This window comes from Thermobia domestica, chromosome 4, assembly GCF_964235325.1.
Source record: "Thermobia domestica chromosome 4, izTheDome1.hap1.1, whole genome shotgun sequence".
NCBI lineage: Eukaryota > Metazoa > Arthropoda > Insecta > Zygentoma > Lepismatidae > Thermobia > Thermobia domestica.
Genome location: NC_137457.1, coordinates 286,485,759 through 286,507,307, shown reverse-complemented (window position 1 = coordinate 286,507,307; position 21,549 = coordinate 286,485,759). Strand labels below are relative to the sequence as shown.

Here is a 21,549-nt window from a genome sequence, read left to right as displayed (position 1 = left end):
CCCCTCAAAAAACTTCATTACTTAACATGCATACACTTTCGCAATAAAACTAAAGTTGTTTAAATGGGAGATGATCGATGTAGCGTAAAACTTTGATCACACACATCGTTTGTATTCTTTCTTTTATTTAAAAAATCTAGTTCTATCATTTTTTTCTGAAAATATAGGTTGAAATATTTTACAATTACTTATCTTTTTTTTGAGAGCAGAATAATAACCATTCAATACCACATAGACGTAAAAGTTTGTAGTATTTCCCCCCCCCCTCCAACAAAAAATTCTGGGTGAGCACGTGGTTAATCAGACAATTATATATAACATTGTTATTCACAGTTGTTTCTCTAGATTTATTTAAAGTGTTTGGTTTACTAAAACTCTTTTATACATTGGTGTGTGTAAATCTTAAGGACAAAGCAAGTTTCACATAATGCGTCGCTTCCAAGTGGCATAGATTGATACATAAAAAGTAGTGCTAGAATCTGATACAGGAAACAACAGTAAGAAATACGTGATCATTAAAACAAAAATGACAATGTTATACAAATACATTAATTTCACAGAAAGCACTACGACTCACTATGCCTCCTTGACATTAAAGAAGGAGTGAAATAGTCCTTGAAATGGCGTGTGACTACCACGGACAACGATGGACGCTCTGCAACATGTTTCCATGTTGCTTACAAAGTTGATAATCAGTTTTTGTGGTATGGAGTTTCATTACTACGATAGTGCTGTTCACAACTGTTAGATGGTCCTTGTTGCAACTCAACTGCAAGCATATCAAATGTGTAAATTCAAGTCTGGGGAACAGGGAGGCCAATCTATTCTCTTATATCTTCTCGTTCCAAGAGCTCTGGCATCTGCGCCGCTCGATGCGGTCGCGCATTATCATCCTTAAAGAAGAAGTTGAAGCCGACTGCAACTCTGAAAAGACTCATGTGGGGAAGTAGTACACTGTTACGTTAAGGTTGATTAGTGAGTGTACCGCGTGCGAATGTACTAAAATTAGGAAGTTGGCAGGCCCGTATAATGTTATGCCACCCTGCGCAAGAACTCCGGACCACCAAAATGATCATGTTCGACAACGTTTCTTGATTCATTGGGTGTGTTCACTTCTCGTCAGGTGAATGTATGTCTATAAAGAACTACTCAGACGGAATATATTCTCATTGGAGAAGAAAACGTGGTCGCACTCCTCCTCGGTCCAGTTCTGATGTTCTTGGCGCCACCGCAAAAGGAGTCGCCGATGTGCAAGTGTCAACGGAATACAATGAATATAATGGCCGCCAGACAAAGAGACCACTCCCATGTAGCAGACGCACCACTGTGGAACGTGAGATTTCGCGGTTTGCAGTCCTGTTAAAGTGGAAATGGATCAAAGATAAGGAAGGTAAAGAATACATCTGTAAGAAAATAAAATGCAAATGGATCAAAGATAAGGAAGGTAAAGAAATACATCTGTAAGAAAATAAAGTACAAATGGATCAAAGATAAGGAAGGTAAAGAAATACATCTGTAAGAAAATAAAGTGCAAATGGATCAAAGATAAGGAAGGTAAAGAAATACATCTGTAAGAAAATAAAGTGCAAATGGATGAAAGATAAGGAAGGTAAAGAAATACATCTGTAAGAAAATAAAGTGCAAATGGATCAAAGATAAGAAAGGTAAAGAAATACATCTGTAAGAAAATAAAGTACAAATGGATCAAAGATAATGAAGGTAAAGAAGCATATCTGCATGAAAACAAAGTGCAAATGGACCAAAGATAAGAAAGGTAAAGAAATATATCTGCATGAAAACAAACTGGAAATGCATCAAAAATAAGGAAACTAAAGAAATACATCGCCATAAAAACAAAATGCAAATGGATCAAAGGTAAGGAAGATAAAGAAGCACATCTGCATGAAAATAAAGTGAAACACACACCTACCTATGCTTTCCTTATCTAGTAGTCGTGTTGTTTAGAACCGAAAATATTATTTTAGGAACCTTGTACTTAGGTTGAGACCGAATGGGGCAAAATTTATTCCATCTCCATTCTAATATGTCTACTAAAGCCGGAAGTGGTAGAAATCTGCTACCACTTTCGGTTTCGGTATTAATTAAAATTAAATATCATGGCATACAAACCAAACTCCTTCCCGTGGTGTACATATGACACTTGCGATTTTTAGAATGCTTTTATTTGGTTATTGTTCTGTTTCCTTGTTTGTTTGTTACTGTCAAATCTTGCAACATACGTTTAATATATGTCGGTACTAACTAAAGGTCTCAAATATTGTGCAGATACAGAAAGCTGATGGTAATACAATACTTGTATATAACCTTTGCTCTATGTTATTGTTTTACTGTAAAATTATTTAAGTTCATTGCATACAGTATATGCGTACGGAACGTTAGTTAATTAAGAATTACGACAATTGATGGCCAGAGTGCTAATTCGAAACCTTTATGTGGTATCGTTAGTGTTAACGATAAGAACTACTGCGACAAATTTCCCATGAAGCTCTTGAAAAGGATAGATTTGATACAGCATATTCTTTTGGAAAGTGTGAGCTCCTCCGTGGCTAAGCGGTTAGCGTACGCGCCTTTGGCGTGGGAGACTCGGGTTCGATTCCGGGCGGGAGCTCATGTGGCTCGGATTCCACGTTAATCAGTAGGTCCACGTCTCATATAGCCTCGTTGCTGAACAGGACGTAAAACTCAAAATCAATCAATCAATCTTTTGGAAAGTGTTGTAAGTCTTTTACAAGAATTTTAGGAATCATCCAAGAAAGTGGATCAAAAGATTGCGATCTTGGTCAAGAATTTTAGAAATGATCCAAAAAATGCGTCAAAAGATTGCAATCTTGACCAATAATTAGTTTTTGGATCAGGGGTCACAAAATTTTTGAACGGCCCCTGACCCGAGGTTTCGTATTTTCCACGGAATAGGCACATCACACTGAGTTAAGTAATCGTTTGAGTTTGGCTACACTATATGTAGTTCTCCAGATATAAGGCGTATAGGAATTTTTTTTATTGAAATATATTGGAAATTTTGATTCAAAAATGTCTTTGGAAAATTAAATATGTAAGCTCATACATTGAAATTATGTAATATTTTCATGTTAAGGAAGTAAAGAGAAAAGAAATTATTGCAGGATATTGAATAAAGATTAATTGTAGGATATTGAATAAAACTGTAATAAAAAACTTTTAGAAACAATTCCTTTATTATATATATATATATATATATATATATATATATATATATATATATATATATATATATATATATATATATATATATATATATATATATATATACAGTGGCGGATCCAGGATATGATCAAGGGAGGGGCTAAACCATAATTTGCCGTTTTATCCAGTGTAAAGCAGAATTGAAGCCCATTTTATCCAGTGTAAACCTGAGCATCAAGGGGGGGGGGCTATAGCCCCGTAGCCCCCCCTTAGATCCGCCCTTGTATATATATATATTTAAATGAAGTTTCATAATGGATTGACAGTGATCATGAAGGAAATTTCCATTCTTAAGTATCTCAAAACAAGAAAGAAAAAGAAAACGGAACTAAGTTTACTTTTGTTTCCTCGACTTCCCTTTTCAACTTCTACAATACCTTAATTTTTGAATTTCTATATTTGACGTCCTTATACAACATCGAGTTTATGAAGGAGAGAACGTAACTACTAGTATTAAGTGGGCAACAAATTATTACGCGGACATTAATCCGGTTCAGTTGGTGGTTGCACAGAGCATCATTCAAGATTAAGCTTGACAGTATGTGACGTTCTCTATCACACTAACTCCGCTTACAATGAACTGAATTACAAGACCACACAAATATTCCACTAGACAACTTGTCGTAACTTAAGATGTTTCCATGTACAATTATCCTTTCCTAACCCTTTCGCCTTTATGCACAAGTTATCATCTTCAATATCGCCTATCAATACCAACCTACTGCTTCCCCTTCTTCCTTTTCATTCTACCATTCTTTCTATCATGTCCCTCAGAATGTATCATAATTTCATTGCAAAATAGTGTTCCAACTAATTTCTTTTTAAAATTACCTGCAATATTGTTTTCTTTCCTCTACTTCAACACTCCTTCATTGGGCACACATTCTATCTACCTAGGTTTCACTGTTCTTCTCTATAACCGAATTTCTAAGGACTAATTGTTCTTCGTCTTTTCTTTGTAATGTCTATGTTTATGCTTTCAAATATGTTTGTTCCATAGAGTCCGCCGTGACTCAGTGGTAGAGTGCTGAGCCAACAATTTGGGATCTTTCTCATCATCGATTAGGGATCTCAATTTGAATGGTGTTAACCCATACGAAAAATGGTCTATTGGTGATAGTGATAGCATCTTTCAAAATGGCAGTGACCATTTTCCGCTTCCCTCAAGACCTCTTTCAATGATTGATCTAACTTCGAATTTGATGTCCACCACAATATTTACTCTAAATCTCAGTTTAAACGGTAAAAATTAATATTTCATTGCAAATTCGGAGAATTTAGTGTAACTAAAGGACAGTCCATTTGAGTCGAATGCTGTTGCTGTGAGTGCGCAGCATGACATAACGACATCAGAATGACATAGCAATCATCGTGTTCAGATCTTTGATAAATAGGACCATTTTAACTATTTATTGCAAGAATTAATTTTGGTCGTGTTGAAATTATTTTTCTTCTCCCTTTCTTTATGAATTAGGTACACAAATGTAAATAATATCCAATAATATGCTTTTTTTTATGTTTTTACTTCTGGGGTATCAAGTTACAGGATGAATGTCATGGTTGTATTACACTAGTGAAAACAGAGTTTACTGTCAATATAAGCAGAAAACATGTGGTATGGAAGATTGTGACACAATATATTTTTTTTTAATGTTAAGAGAACAAAAAAGGTTTTGTGATAGAAATTTATAAGTAACAAATGTGCACGTTTTGTGCTTTTTATATGCTTTTTAACGCTCTCTGACACTCTCTATCCGACCTATGCCACTAGACGAAAACTGTGTGGTAGAAAGCTTAATTAACTCCATTGGTGCCACATGGCATCTGCTTGCGCTATTCGCTAAATTACACATTTTAAGAGTATCATTATTATTGTTATTGTTATTGATTTACTATGATGCCAATTGGCATCAAAATGCATTTTAGAGTTAAGATCTAGTTTGGTAAGTATGGCAAGCGAGATGGGCAGTTACTGTATCCGAATCGAGTCGCTGTTGTGAGAACATCAGGAGATATAGTAACAGAGCGATCTCCTACCCATCAGATACAAATCTACAATGAATATGGGCAGTTCGTTCGTAAATTTGGTGTCAACATTCTTCAGCACCCTCGAGATGTAACTGTGAACAACAAAGTTCATATAATTGTAGAATGCAAAGTAATTCAACCCAAGTTCTGGCCAATTGGACTTTGTATTGGACCAATACTATATATGTGGGTTTTCTCGCGGTTCTCCCATTTCCTTGCACATCCTTCTTTCCATTATTTCATTCAACATCATAATCATTTTTTCCCTTAGCCTGAGAGCCTTATTGCGGGATATTAAATTAAAATAAATATATATTTTTTCCATAGTCGACCTATTATGTTTGAATTCATGTTAACGATTTCCGATTACTTCATTTACAGTATACACGAGATTGATTGTACTTTTTTTTTTAAAAAAAAAATAACTAGACCTAACAGCGATATTTGTCGATTAATATTGCCGTCAATTTTGTCCTTTTTCTTGAACGTAACCATAATTACCCGTTCCTTAACAATTCGCTGTTTTTGCCTTATTATGAAAGCTAGTCTGTTAATCTTACATGGTTCCTTCCCGTAAATGGACATCATCATTCAATTGGCCCTCATTCGGGCCGCCCTCATCTTTATTTGCTGTGCATAATGTGACGGCAAGTGGAGATTTAAAGTATTAATATTATTTGGGGGGTGATAACGAGAGAGTTATGATTTCTAAGACAGTTGAATGAGGATGAATATGAATAAAGGTTAGGATAAATACCTTTCTCTGGTTCATTCTGTATTGAGTAATATGATTGGTATAAATTTAACTCGCATATATTTGAGATCATTCTTCTTATTTTACTTTTGTAACTGATATGGTCTCTAGGAAAGGTGGTTCCTGAATAAGAGATATTGCGGTATATGCTTTCTTTCTCTTTTCTTCGTTTCCCCACATGTAGATTTTACATGTCATTACAATACAGCTTCCATCTACTTAAAACGTTTACGGAATTAACTACATTTGATACTGTCTGCTTTGTTTTCGTGCTGAATCCAACTCAATGTCAGCTAACATTCTTTTACGAGTTTGCAAACATTTTTCCTTTTTAAAATTTTCTTCTATTTCTGCGATTTTTTACTTATTTTTCTTTACTGGATATGAAGCCACGAAAAGCTTCACTTTTCTTATATTATCACTTTTCCGGGTTAACGTTTGGATTCTGAAACTATTGTGACCTAGTACGTTTTCATTGTTCATTTATGTCTATATAAATATTCCTCATCGAATTAAAATTTGAAACCATTGTAATCTAGCTCTTTTCCCGTTGTTTATTAAGGTTTTTACTTTCCTTATCAAACCAAAGTTTGAAACCATTTTAATCTAATCCGTTATGTCCTTATATTTCTCATCAAAGCAATTTTTGGTTTCGAAATTGACAGTCCTGTATTTTGCTCCATTGCAATTTTATTTTCAGTTTAACATAATTACCTCCCTCCATATTTCATCTATATCATTTGCCCTACACTGTTAAAAATACTTTCTTAAATCTGAGAAACCGTTTCTTATCTGTGCACTGAGAATATCCTTTCTTAGAAACAAGAGTTTGAAACTCTCGTTAATGAGAAATGAAAAAAATTAGATGAGGTTGTATAAAACGAAACGAGAAAATATTGTTACTTTCCTTATGAATGAGAATTGCCGGATCTCATTTCCAAGAAAATGTTGTCTGGGTGCACAGATAAGAAAGAATTTCTCAAATTTAAAGAAATACTTTTAACTGTAGTAGACGCAAAAGAATTTAAATTAGCAACCCTATTAAACATTCATATTACGTTCCTGATAAACTAACAAAGGTCATATAATGGATGTGTTTCAGCATCGTCAGACAATGGTAGATAGTAATGTTGGATAAAATACTCAGCAGTATTGTCATATTTATTAATTTAGAAATTGAGAATTTATCAAATATTTGTAAAACTGGTCCTAAAACCATTTTGTTTGTGAGCGCAGACACGTATGCAGAAATTGATTTCAAGAAGGACTTAATGAGAATAAATTATATTAAAATTTAATAAATGATCTCTAAAATTAGATTAAATTTACGGAAGAGTCAGGGTTTCGGAAGAAGAGGAAGGTCCTGACACTCAGGACCCATCTCTTGCGTACATCTTTGTGTGAGTGTGTCCGTATTCCTAATAATGTTGCTCATACGTTATGCATTATCATAACCTTGAATTTGTTAAATAATAAATAAAATCATAAAAGTTTTATACGTAACATTATTATCTATATTTGTATGAGACAATGTTATAGAACTAATCCATTATTTGTCAAGAACTTACCAGCAATTCAAAAAAAAATTGAGTCTAAATATAAGGTCATGGGACTTCTATCTTTGCATCTTATTTAATTTAATTAATAATTTTCTGAGCGCCCCACAATTTTAATCTCTAACTAACATCAATAACGTTAGAAAACTTGTATTTTAATACCGCAAAAACAAATTATTCTGATTTGCAGACAAACATCTATAAGGAAAAGTTCTATTTTAGTTGTTATGAAAAATGTAATGAAATTTTATTGGTTTATTTTAACCTTTTGAGGTGGGAGGTCCGGGTTCGATTTCCGGCGGGAGCTCATGTGGTTTGGATTCCAGGTTACTCACTAGGTCCGCGCCTCATATAGCCTCACTGCTGAAAGGAATATACGGTACTTCTTCATCAAAATGTAGGGGCGGGGTCTTGCATCTGGTAGAAAAAAAAAATATAATAACACAGCAAATGTAACATCTGATTGTGCTTGCAAGACGAAAGCTCATTTAGGTCTTCTCGTCTGGTCTCGCAAATTTTGTATAAGTCTCATATCTTTTTTATATAAATTTATGTCCGCGACTATGGTGTGTGGTACAACATTTAAGCCATATTTATTATTGGAGTATACTGTGTAATGACTTGCATGTTCGTGCAATAACTTTATCAATTTATAGTGTTTATACTATGAATCATGCAATACTAAACCAGTGTTTGAAATCTAACACCTCTAATTTAAAAATGTACTTATCATCCCATTTCCGAGACGAGTCGTCTCATGAACAACACCAGTAGCATCCCATTTCGCACACCCACTTAAGCCTATACAGATGTTTAATACCAGTAACGTCTTACTGAACCAAGTATTTACATGTTTATAATATATGTATATTATATGTTTGTGATGTATGGAATTGAAAGAGATGATGAAACAAAGTACTCACTGATAACAATGTAAAATCATCCCACACGAGAAACGATCTCGCAATAAACATGTCACTACTGCAAACAGTTCTTGCAGACTGGTTGGTACAAGCCCCGGTTGGTTACTTGTATATGGAGGGCGTCGTATGTCTGTCTGTCTGACGTCAGTAATTGTCTTCCAGAAGTACTAAGGAAAGTCATCGGGATCATCTCACACGCGATTGGCGCCATCAGTAAACGTGAGAAAAAAACCAAAATAGAAAAAAATAAAAAATAAAAGTACCTCACGATTTGGTACCACTTCCCTCTCCTAAATATTCCCTCCTCCCTGAAGCAGAAACTTATCATTTTTTTCTTGTTTCTTTACTGGACCAACTAGAATCTTTACCTACAAGACTTTCTTCTTTTTTTTTAAAAAAAAAAAAGAAAAAAGTAAAAATTTGTGACCACTGTTCTTAACACCTTTCACAACATACCATAGGCTACATATACAGAATGACTTGCATCACGTGAAGTTCCCACCTTTCCACGTACTTGGGAAACAATTCTGTATAGCGTAATAGAAAGTTCTTTTATAACAAGATTGTATATTATTTTATATAAATATAAGAAAAAAATGAAGCACGCGTTCCGAATTTCTCTCTTCCCTATCATTTTGTTCCGTCTGTGAATCTGTGTGCGTGCATTTATCAGAAGAATGTCTCAATTTTAAAGTTTCTGATGCAAACTTGTTTGTGAATTTCAAGTAAACCGGCAACTGATGTTAAAAGCAGCTAATGCATGCACCAGACAAATTAGTTGCTGATTTTTATTTTATTTTATTTTTCTCTTTGCTCTCAACTCACCTACCTACCTTTCAGCTACATGATATTGCCTGTATTCAAAAACGTAATTATAAAGTAACCAGTACAATCAACAAATCACATATTTTGGCTTGTTTTTCTTTAATATAATGATAGAGGTCGTGAGTACTTGTTGTGAATTTCAAGATCAGACGTTGATGAAGTCAATGTATTCATTATTATATATTAAAGAAAAAAATGTGCGAAATCCTTCAACACTACAAACATTAAACTTTTAAGGTGTAAGTTAACATTATGGGTACCAATATTTGAAAACTGCAGGTAAAATCTACTAATTCACACTAAAAAAGAAACATTTCAGGAGCTTGTTTATACAAGCGTAATACTTCTTACAAGTAAATGCCAGTGTATTGGTCGCACAAATCCAGTGCAAACATACGGCATCTGATTAAGTATGAAAAGAAATGGCGATCATTAAAATTTACGGTGCTATGGACCATAGGGAACAGAGCTAGGGAAGACAAACCTTTGGTAGCCACGGAAATCGGGAAACAGGTAGTAATGACGATTAAACTGAATGTTTTGCAAAGAGTGAAAATAAACAAAGCAAATTTACTTTACTACCCATAAGGCAGGGGTCCACCGGATTCGAACCTCCATCCACCCATCCCAAATAAACTTCCTAACTCAATTACATTTGTATACTTTCTCAATAAAACTAGATTTGTTTAGCATGGAAATGATTGGTGTAGCATGAAAATTTCATCTTACATGTAAAATGAAAATAACATTGTCATTTTTAAAGACAAATATGTAACACTAAATAAAATAATAATAATAATAATAATAAAACAGTATGAGGGATGAAAATCACAAGAAATACAGAAAGTAGTTTTTGAACAGAGAAGTCTGACAGATAATGTTTGCGGCATAATCGTGGGACGTTAAAAACCACTTAACTTATTAAGCCGATTATCAGTGGCGTATTTAGACGGGTGGCTATCGGGTTCAAGCCTCCCCCGAAATAGATACATTTATACGTAGTATATATAATAACTGTATACTTACATAGAACCAGTATATATAAACCACTCAGGATAATGTGCATAGCACCCCCGAAACAAAATCCTAGATACACCACTGCCGATTATACTCGTACATTGTCCATAACGTTAATCTTATATGGTTATCTAATGTATGTAACTTAAGTGGTTCTGACTGAAATATTTCATTTTATTTTCATTACAGTGTCATCTTTCACGAATCTAGAAACATGTTTCAAATAAAATTCACTTATTCAGTCCCCTTCCCCATAGAATCCGAATATGCAATTTAAAAAATGGGAATCACCACTACTCCATTTAAGTTTTCAAAGTTGCCCTCTGCCCCACACTCATGAGACGATGGGGTGCTATTTATTACAGTTGAATTTTCTCCTTAAAAGTTAAGACTACTAATTTTGACATTTTTTCGTCCGATGCTTATTTCTCCAGATATTTTGCAGTCTCAAGATAAACAAGTGACTTTCGTTTCACAGTGTGAAAATATGGTAGCTTTCCAAACAATGGGAATTCACTACTCAAACTTAAAGTAGTATATTTATAACTACTGGTTGCAAAAGATTAATAAGATCAAAGGTAGAACTTGTTCCTTGAACGTTGAGTTCATATCATAAAGCAATTACTGCCATGTCTTACTGTTTTAGATCTATGGTGATAAAAGTTGAAACCGGAAGTAGTTAAATTGAACCACTTCCGATTTGAATAGGTGGTTAAGAGAGGAGATAAAACCCACTCTTGGGAAGCTGAATCTATTGCAAACAAGTCAGTCTCGTTTCACAGAGTGAAAATAGTAAGTTTCCAAATTATGGGAGTTCTAATAATACTCAATATGATGCAATACAGTATATTAATAAGATCAAAAATCGAACCTGTCATCGAACATTGATAGCCATTACTCGCTACGCCTTTCTGCTTTTTAAACTATGACGATCAAAGTTCAAACCAAAAATCGTTAATTTAAACTACTTCTGGTTTGAATTGACGGAGGACAGAGGAGAGGCTCTTTGGAAGCTGAATGGATTGCAAAAAAGTTTGTCCCTAACTGTTTATGGTCTATGAAAATCAGTATTGAAACCGGAAGTAGTAGTTAATTTCAACTACTTCCGGTTTTAGTAGAGTGTTGCGAGTCGTGATGATATGTTCTCTTGATACCCTGAATCGATTGCAAAAAATCGTTTGTAGCTATATATTACCATTTTTGTTCTATCGCGAATCATTGTTGAACCCGGAAATGGCTTGTTTTAACAATGTCCGGTTTGAATACAGAGTTAATGAAGAATATGGAACCTATTTTTCGGACAGTGAATCAATTACAGAGAACAGCATCTCGATATATTTATTGTGTTTACTCTCTGGAAATCAATATTCAAACTGGTAGTAATACTAAATTTGAATCACTTCCGGTTTTGGTAGAGACTCGGAATTGTTTGCAAAAAACTGATTATGGTTATATAATTGTATTTTGTCTTATGGCAATAAACGTTGGCAACGAAAATGGAATTTTTTTTAAAGCACTTCTACTTTGAATAAATGGTTAACGGAGAAGATGAAAACTCTTGTTTGGATGCTTAATCAATTGGAAAAATGCATCTCGATATCTCTTACTGTCTCTGCTTTATGAAAATCAGTATTGAAACCAGAAATAGTAGTCAATTTCAACCACTTCCAGTTTTGGTAGTATGTTTGGGATAATCATGGTACCAGCGGAGCAAATTTGTCTTCAACATTGGGGGTGGGAACGGGTAAGACCGTTCTCATATATATTTAAACGATGTTCAAAATATTTATGAAGGTGAAAAAAATGCTGCGGAGGATCAAGGGAGCAGAGTTGTCTTTAACATTGGGAGGCCCGGACAAATATGAGGCTTATTCTGGGATACATCAATTTCATCTAACTTTCCTTTGTTCGGACACAAATCATCACATTTCTCCCGAAAAAAACACATTTCAAATCGGATTATTGGGGGAATAGTCCGCCCAGTTCCAAGATTGAAGGGGACGTCCCTCTCATCCTCTCCGGGATTCGCGCCAGTGCATGGTACGTTGCCTTGAGACGCTGAATACTTTGCAAAAAAAAAAAAAAAAAAAAAAGCTTCACCCTATCTGTTATTGTCTCCGTTGTATGGCGATAAACTTGAAAACCAGAAATTGCTAACTTGATCCACTTCCGGTTTGAATAGGGACTTGATGGAAAAGATAGGGTCTATCCTTGGGACGTTGATTCGGTCGCAGAAAATCTCATCTCGACATCCCTTATCGTGTTTGCTCTGTGGAAATCAGTATTAAAACTGGAAGAAATATTAAATTTGAATCATCTCTGGTTTCGGCAAAGTCTTCAGGATAGTCATGCTACGTTGCCTTGAGACTCTGAATCGTTTCCAAAAACAGCTTCTCGCTATCTATTACCGTTTTCGTTTTATGGCGGTAAACGTTGAAACCGGAAATTGTTAAATTGAACCTCTTCCGGTTTGAATAGAAAGTTAATGGAAGAGATGGAACCTATAATTGTAACGCTTAATCGATTATTAAAAGTCACATCTCGAGATTTTTTAAACCGTTTTTGCTCTTATGCCTGTCGACAGACAGATGGACAGACAGACAAATCTTTCTATGACTTTCGACATTTACGCATAGCTTATAGTTTGGAAGCCTTGCAACAACCCCTATCCTCTTTTCTTCCCTTTTAGCTAGCTCAAACTTTAAAAAAGGACTTCAAAACACATGTTTAAGTGCTTTACCGAACGTTATGTCTCTAACGTTAAGGGATTCCATGATATGGTCATCTTATTATGATAAATATAATCCCACTTATCTTTTCTTTGCCGACATCATCTTCCCTTGAAGGTCAAATAACAAAAAGCTCTGAAACACTAGTTTTATTATTTTACATGGGAAGTTTGTATACCAAATATTATTTATGTAACCTTAAGAGATTTTGAGATATAGACATCCTATTATAGTAATAATTGTAATCCCTACCCTTATTTTCTTGCCATGCATTTTCTTCCCTTATAAGTTAAATATTTTTTTTTTAAAAAAAGTAAGCTGAAACACGTGCCTTATTATTTTAAAAGAGAATCCCATATACCTAATTGCGTGTCCCCAACTATCAGAAATTCGGAGATATGGACATTTCAATGAAATAATTACCACCTCTATTTCTCCCCTTCCTAGTTAAATTTCAAAAAGTTCTTTAGTGGTACCTTACATCAAAATCCTTTGTATTGTACAAATCTAAGGTTTCTAGCTTGTGGTTTGGCCTAGGGGTTGATCAGTTAGCAAGTCACTCAGGATTTCTTCTTTTGTATAGAGATTGAAACCTTATTTATACTTCCATAGTAAGTGTTAATGGCAGTATACATCATGTAGGTTGGCGGCAATGGTTGTAAAGTATCCCACTGCCCTAAAAGTAAACGGTAACAACTGTCTGTAAAATTTATACTGTGTCCATGCTGCTTAGTTAATAAATTACATCTGTGCTTGACTTGGAACAAATTGTTGTGGATTTTATACATGTAATTATAACCCTATTTGCATTTAATAATGAAAATATTTACCTTGTCTTAATATTAATTAGCAAAGCATGTTTATGTTCATCATTATCAGTATCCAGTTTTAAATAAAATCAGGCAGTGAAAGTAGAGGAGCTGCGTTTGTAAACTATTAGGAGTTAGGCAGAGACAGACTTAGATTAGGGGTGTTCCGGATTCCGGAATACTTCGGAATGAAAATCTTAATTCCGGAATCGGAATTAAAAATTTAGTTATTCCGGAATTCCGAAATCTCGGAATTCCGTAATTTCGGAATCTCGGAATTCCGTAATTTCGGAATTTCGGAATTCCGTAATTTCGGAATTCCGTAATCTCGGAATTTCGGAATCCAGGAAGTTCATTCCGAAATTTCGAAGTCTCTAAATTCCGGAATTTCGGAATTCCGAAGGTTCACCTCGAAATATCGGAATTCAGGAATCTTGGAATTCCGGAACTTCAGTCAGAAATTTCGGAATTTCCAAAACTCGGAATTCCGGAATCTCGAAACTTCAGCTAGAAATTTATGAATTCCAGAATATGAGGACTTCGGTTCAGCCCTTCTGAATCTTTGAAATTCGAAATTCCCAATAACGGTACGTCGATCCAGCATATCGGAATCTCGGAATGCTGAAATGTCAGTATCTGAAATCTTCAAGTAGCATGATTATGAGATAGACATCAACACTCAGACAATGCAATGATGAAACTTACTCTTTTTTACTCATTGCCAGTGGCGGCAATACTCCGTCTTTCTGCAGAACGAAAAGAGCTGAGCAGAAGGACTCATTGAACAAAGTGTAAAGACTTTATTTACTGGTTCTTGTCTTGTTCTAATGTTCTATCCAAGGGCAGGCTCTAACATGTTTATACATAGTAGTTAGCTGGGTCACTAGTGCAATACGGATAGAGTATCGACCAGTTTCTTCCTTGCGTGGCTTCAAAATGACATATAGAAAATGAAAAACTTAGAAACAGGGTGAAGCCATAGATTGCGAGTTTCGTATTCATTACCTATATATTTACTTGCACACTTGAACCGATATTCACCCTCGTACTCCTTAATGTTTAAAAGCCAGGTTCTGGATACGTAGCTGAAATGCTCGTTCTGCGCACGAAGAGATTTTAGATTTTAGAAAGGCATACGACTCGGTTAGGAGAGAAATATTATACAACGTTCTTACAGAACTTGGAATACCGAGAAAGCTAATTAGATTAATTAAAATATGTTTAAATGAATCCCAAAGTAAAGTCCGGGTAGGAAAATTTTTGTCCAGGAGCTTTCACGTCGAAAATGGCCTGAAACAAGGAGATGCGTTGTCGCCATTATTATTTAACTTTGTTCTGGAATACGCTATAAGGAAAATCAAAGATAGCAACCAGGGCCTACAGTTGAACGGTATTCACCAGGTTATGGCATATGCTGATGATGTAAATTTAATAGAGGATGATAGGAGAACAATAGAAAGAAATGCAGAGATCTTATTAAACGCTTACAGGGACATGGGTTTAGAAGTAAATGCAGAGAAAACTAAATACATGGAAGTGTGTCGGGACCGTAATACGGATAAATGTGGATGCGTTAAAATATTAAATAATACTTTTGATAAAGTGGGTAGTTTCAAATATCTAGGATCAATATTAACTGAGGAAAATCATATTCACGAAGAAATTAAATGTCGACTAAAAGCAGGGAATTCGTGTTACTATTCGGCGCAAAATCTCTTGTCCTCGCGAATTCTGTGGAGGAATTTGAAGCTTAAAATATATAAATCGATAATCATCCCTACTGTTCTGTATGGTTGCGAAACATGGTCGCTTACACTGAGGGAAGAACATAGACTGAAAGTATTTGAGAACAAGATCGTGAGACGAATATTCGGACCCAAGAAGAATGGGAATGGGGAATGGCGGAAACTTCATAACGAGGAACTACATAATGTATACGGTCTACCCAACATTGTTAGGGTCGTCAAGTCTAGGAGGTTTAGGTGGGCAGGTCATGTAGCTAGAATGGTAGAAAGTAGAAACGCTTTCAAAATCTTGACTGGAAGACCAATCGGAAAACGACCATTAGAAAGACCTAGGCGCAGATGGGAGGACAATATTAAGGTGGATCTCGCAGAGATTGGAATACAAAGTAGAAACTGGATGCAGTTAGCTAAGGATAGAAGTCAGTGGAGAGCTTTTGCGAACGCGGCATTGAACCTCCGGGTTCCATAGGCCATAGAATTAGTTAGTTTAGTCATATGTGTACCAAGTTTGGTTGAAATTGCTTCCGGTGTTCCAGAATTATGCTGGAACAAACATACATCCATTTTTATAAGACAAAGCATCTAGCTCTTCTCCCTCATAGTTTTCTTAGTTTTTATTTTCTTGTATTGGGAAAACAACTTTTCAACGAAAACATGTGGTTCGGAGCTCACATACGTAGTCGGTCCCGTAACTAGCTGATAGCAAATAGTTTTTCATAACGTAGATTTTGCATAATGCTGTACCATAATTATGTAATTTTTGTAGATAGCATGGCACAAAAATTAATTCAATTATACCATGATACCTTTTTTAATACACAAAATGAAAACTTTCCTTAATGTCAAATGTATTTTGCGTTAATATAAAGAAGAAATAAAAATATGATAGATCTGAACTGCGGAAGATTGGAAATACAATGTAATATATTTGTAATAACTGTATTTAATATTTGTAAAAGCAGTGGAAGAATATACAATCAATCTAGCTTTCAACATAAAGTAATAATGAAATGCCATATCAATAGAATGTTAATCCTCTCAAATTTCTTTAATTTATAGGAAACCTATAATTTTAGTTTCTACCGTAATTTTTTTCTATCAGAGCTTTACATAATAGCGGATTCTTACTCTTGTAAGTTAGGCTACCTGTTCATAAGATCAATAAAATAAACAAACAAAAAATACCTTATTATGTTTAAAGATGTTGGTTAATGCAATATAAATTTCGTATAAATTTTCATAGATTAGAATATACATTATTACAATTAATTTACAAAAACTTAAAAAATACACATTACCTCAAATCCAATACTATCATTGTACAACATTTTAATACTTTTCTGAACACGGTATTCGCGGTTATAGAACAACCTTTATTTCGTCGGACTCTGATGTATAAAATCAGTTCTTCGATCCCGACTCGTGAGAGGATAGTTATGTTCGCGACAATTTTCAAAAGAATAAATGTTTTAAAAATTAGAAATAATATCCTATATATTTGATGGATGCCATTAAACCTGATTGTATCTGTAAATTATTTCTACTACAAAATGTTACTTTTGAAAATTGTTTTATCCTTTCATAGCGTTTTCAGTCTGGTTAGTTTTACTAGGACATATGTAAAAGGCAGAATGGAAATGTACATTAACTACAAATTAAAATAAAAAGTACTTATCATGATGAAACATAAGGAAATGTTATACAAATAACATAATAACAATATATATTACGCATATTTAATACGTAACACTAGAAAACTAAGAAAATGTTATGCTGTACAAACAACATTTTAAATACGAAATATTATGAAACTTAAGAAATATATTAATTGAAATATTATATTGAAATAATGTATTAACATTATGAAATCAAAGGGAATGTTATTTGAATAATATACAGATACATCTATGCAGTGATAATGACACTGGTAACTATGCCCTTCTCAATAGCTTAAATTTACCGTACCTTTGAAAATAAGAAAAAACAGATACAGAGACCGACAGAAGTATTGGAATAATATAATTAATACTTTATTTACATTGTATGAATTATAAACAACATACATCATATTTGCTTAGTAGTGTTGAATTTGTAAACATATAAACGTTACCATTATGTGTCTCCGAAACTATATTTAAAATATCATAATGCATGTATTTAGCACACAATATATAGAGTCTACTATATTTCTCCTGCGGTCTCATATATAGGACGACATAACGTCTCCAAACGAGTAGACACATGATTGGATGCATGTTTTATGCCTCCACCACACAGTCGTTGATTTCATACTGTGCCTCGCAACAGCAACTCGCAATTGTAGTGTAAAGCTAAGCATTCACAAGTGACATGGAGTGTAAAGGTAAGGAGACAACAGTCGAAGAGAGAAATGTTGTAATTAATCTGTACAAACAACACAAACCCCTCTCCGAAATTGATAGTACAGTCAACAGAAGCAAAATCATGGTGTTCTCCATCATTCAGCGCTTCAAACAGACTAATAGTGTTGTGAATAAGCCGAGATACGCCGCTCCTTCTAAACTTACTACTAGAGACAGGAGCCAAACAAGCAGAATCCGGCATCTGAGATTAGAGGAAGCCTTGAACAATATTCTGGCACTCTGATGCACACAGGAACAGTTGGACGGGTTTTACATAGTGCCGGTTACAATGCCAGTTTTCCTACGAGGAAACCATGTCAATTGTGTGTATCAGAAAAAGTCTAAAATTTGTTAACCTGTATAGGGGAAGCCAACAGAATTCTGGGATCACGCTCTCTGGTCGGATAAAAACAAATTCTGCTTATACAAGGGTGATGGACGTGTTATAGTGTGAAGGCTATCAAATACAGCTAAGAACATGGTAGCTGCAGTGAAACATGGAGGCAACAGTGTGATGGTATGGGGATGTACGGCTTCATCAGGCGTTGGGGAACTGATGCTCATAGATGGAATCATGGAAAAGTTTGAATACAAGAGAATTATTGAAAACAATCTTAAGAGGAGTGCACAGAAGCTAGAATTGGGAAATGGTTATTACTTCCATCAGGACAATGATCCAAAGTATACTGCGAAAATTATGAGGCTTTGGATGGTGTATAACACTCCTCACACTTTGAAGATACCGACCAAATCACCAGATTTAAATCCTACAGAGAACATCTGGAACGAGCTCGAAGATCGTGTTAGGAAACATCACATTAGAAGTAAGGACCATCTGAAAGAACTTCTTCAGAGTGGAGAAATATGAACTCTGCAGTCAGCACAAAAAAGTACAGTCATGTTAAAAAATTATCGTAGTAATCCATAGAAAGGGGAACATAACTAATTACTAGGTGTTCTCTATTGAATGCTGATATCCAGATGTAAACAAACTATTTTCATCCTTTCTGGTAGTGGAAATAAGTATCCGATGCTTTTCATGAGTTTATATATTTAGTAGAAGACTCAAATTTATTTTGTAGCAGTTGTAATTTTGTCTACTTTCTTTGCATACCTATAGAAATGATAAATCTAGTAAACATGTTTATGTTAGAATAATTATGTCGGACTCTGTACTTCGTGTTGATTTATGAATCCCCTGTTATACTAAGCCAGAGATGTGAAACAATGAGAAAATTTAGCTTATATTCAATAGTATTTTAAAATGTTTTTGGGACAATAGCTTTGTTCGTGGACAGAAATATTAACTGCCCAGCATGCTCAGCGGTAAGATTATTTGTGTACACAAATATTTTCTCGCTAATTTTGTTAATCTTGAAAGATGGTGGGAATGATTATTCCACCAAAGTGGTGGCTCTTCCTCCAAATCTGCATCCCTAAGGCTTAGGTACAGGTTCAATTATTCTATGTGACTGCCTTCTTTATCCTGTCACCAAATGTCCTTCGTTTTAGGCAACTGTCTAATCTTTTAGTACCAACATTCCCTCGATTATCTTTTTTAGGATTTCCTGCTGGAATAAGTCTCAACTTATACAGTACTCTACCTTATGTTATCTCAATATTTTTACCCAAATTATCTTCTTTAAACCTGAGATCTAAGAAAGCACAAATTTTCTACAGAATTCTGCTTCTTTCATCCTTCTCGAATCGCGATTTCAGAAGAGACAAAATTTAAATTTTCATGCTTCTTTCATCTTCTTTGAGGCTGCTTCTAAGATCTGTTCATTATCTCCCTCTTCAGTCAAAAAGTCATAGAATGAAAGATGTGTTTCCTGCGTACTTGAGATTCTTCGACTTGAAAATCTTTTGAAATTTGTTCATATGATGGCCATATGTCCGACGCTATAACAGATGTTTATGCTGACATACTGTCACAAAGCATTTGTAAGGACGATAATAGTTAATAATTCTAATTAATAATCATAGTTAATAATTCTGTTTCTTCGTTCTGAAGGATAAGATTTTTATATATTGTTTGAGACAGAACTTTTGCTATTTCTTCTTGGCGTGTTAAAACTACCAGCATCAAAAGGAAAGTAAACAATCATCTTGTTAGCGTGCATGACGGAAGTATTTGACGCAGAAGGCCTAATGCATCTTACTCTTCTTGCAGCGCATGTCTCATTTTCCTGCTTTGACTCATAATTTGTCTGTTTCCGAAGGTCCCTGTAGCTCAAGGGCTTTGTTTACTCTAATATTCAAAGTATGGCCGAAACAACTCAAATGTTGGAAATCGCTCAAGTCAACAATGGCCTTTACAATATTGGCACTACTGTTGTTACACAACGAACATTTTCAGTTGGTATTTCCCACATATCTATACTAAAATATAAAGCCTCTAACAGATTTGATTTCGGAAAATCGGAATTCCGAAACTTCATCGCAAATATCGGAAGTTCGGAATTCCGAAATCTCGAAACAAGATCTGAAATTTCGGAAGATCGGAATTCCGGAATCCAGAACACGATACTAAATTTCGGAATCTCGGAATTCCGGAATTTTCGGAATCTCGGAATTCCGGGATCTCGGAATTTCGAAATTCCGGAATTCCGAGATTCAGAAAATTCCGGAATTCCGAGATTCCGGAATTCCGAGATTCCGGAATTCCGAGATTCCGAAATTCCGAGATTCCGAAAAACGGAATTCCGAAAAATTCCGGAATTATCGACATTCCGAATTCCGGAATTGAAATCTCAATTCCGAACACCCCTAACTTAGATGATTTTGTATTATAAATAAACTTACGCAAATAAAAATAGATCGCGATACCAAGCTATGTAGTTTAAAAATAAGGAAGCATAGAACTCCTGTTTCGAAATAATAGAATTTTTTGTGCCAAGTAGTTTATTTGGTTATTATTTATTTATTTATTTGGAATTGCAATATTCTTCAGTTCCTAAATTGCAGTCAATATTAGTGAACTTTGATATAGCTCGCGTTACTGTAACAGCTAGATCTATCCATCAAAGTATAACAAACGATTATATAACAAAGTACTCGCTTTTCCGTAGTGTACAATGTAATTGATAATAATTTTTTATGTAAACTTTGTTTAGGATTGAGTAAATCCCGCTTCCCCCAATGATTTTTAACGAATAATAGTGATTCTAACGATTCATATTAGTTCATAATAAATCGGAATCGCATGTTATAAAAATTTAAGATGTAAATCTTGCGGTAAGGAGGCTTTAGTATAAGTAGTAGTAGTAGTAGTAGCGGTAGTAGTAGTAGTAGTAGTAGTAGTAGTAGTAGTAGTTAGTAGCAATAGTAGTAGTAGTAGTAGTGGTAGTTAGTAGCAATAGTAGTAGTAGCAGGAACGGGTTAGAAGCCCCGCAGGGGTTGGTTGGGTTCTGTTCTCGATATAAGTAGTAGTAGTAGTAGTAGTAGTGACTCTTCCAGTTCCGATGACAAAGAACTGGGGGGAGCGGGTATACACAAGCCGTTTGTTTATTTCAAATTAAATGATGGTGATGTTTAAA

At 34.7% G+C, this 21,549-nt stretch overlaps 1 protein-coding gene and 1 pseudogene across 1 annotated transcript in view; one reads left to right on the top strand and one right to left on the bottom strand.

Moving 5' to 3' along the window:
- Positions 1-8,645, bottom strand: part of LOC145683531 (uncharacterized) — a 63,230-nt gene extending 54,585 nt beyond the window's left edge. Inside the window, exon 1 of the mRNA XM_081754875.1 lies at positions 8,505-8,645. Within this exon, the coding sequence (XP_081611001.1) occupies positions 8,505-8,555 (51 nt within the window). The 5' untranslated portion in view covers positions 8,556-8,645. The remainder of the gene's footprint in view (positions 1-8,504) is intronic.
- On the top strand, positions 1,132-7,163 carry LOC145683603 (protein brain tumor-like; annotated as a pseudogene).
- Positions 8,646-21,549: the final 12,904 nt, after the last annotated feature.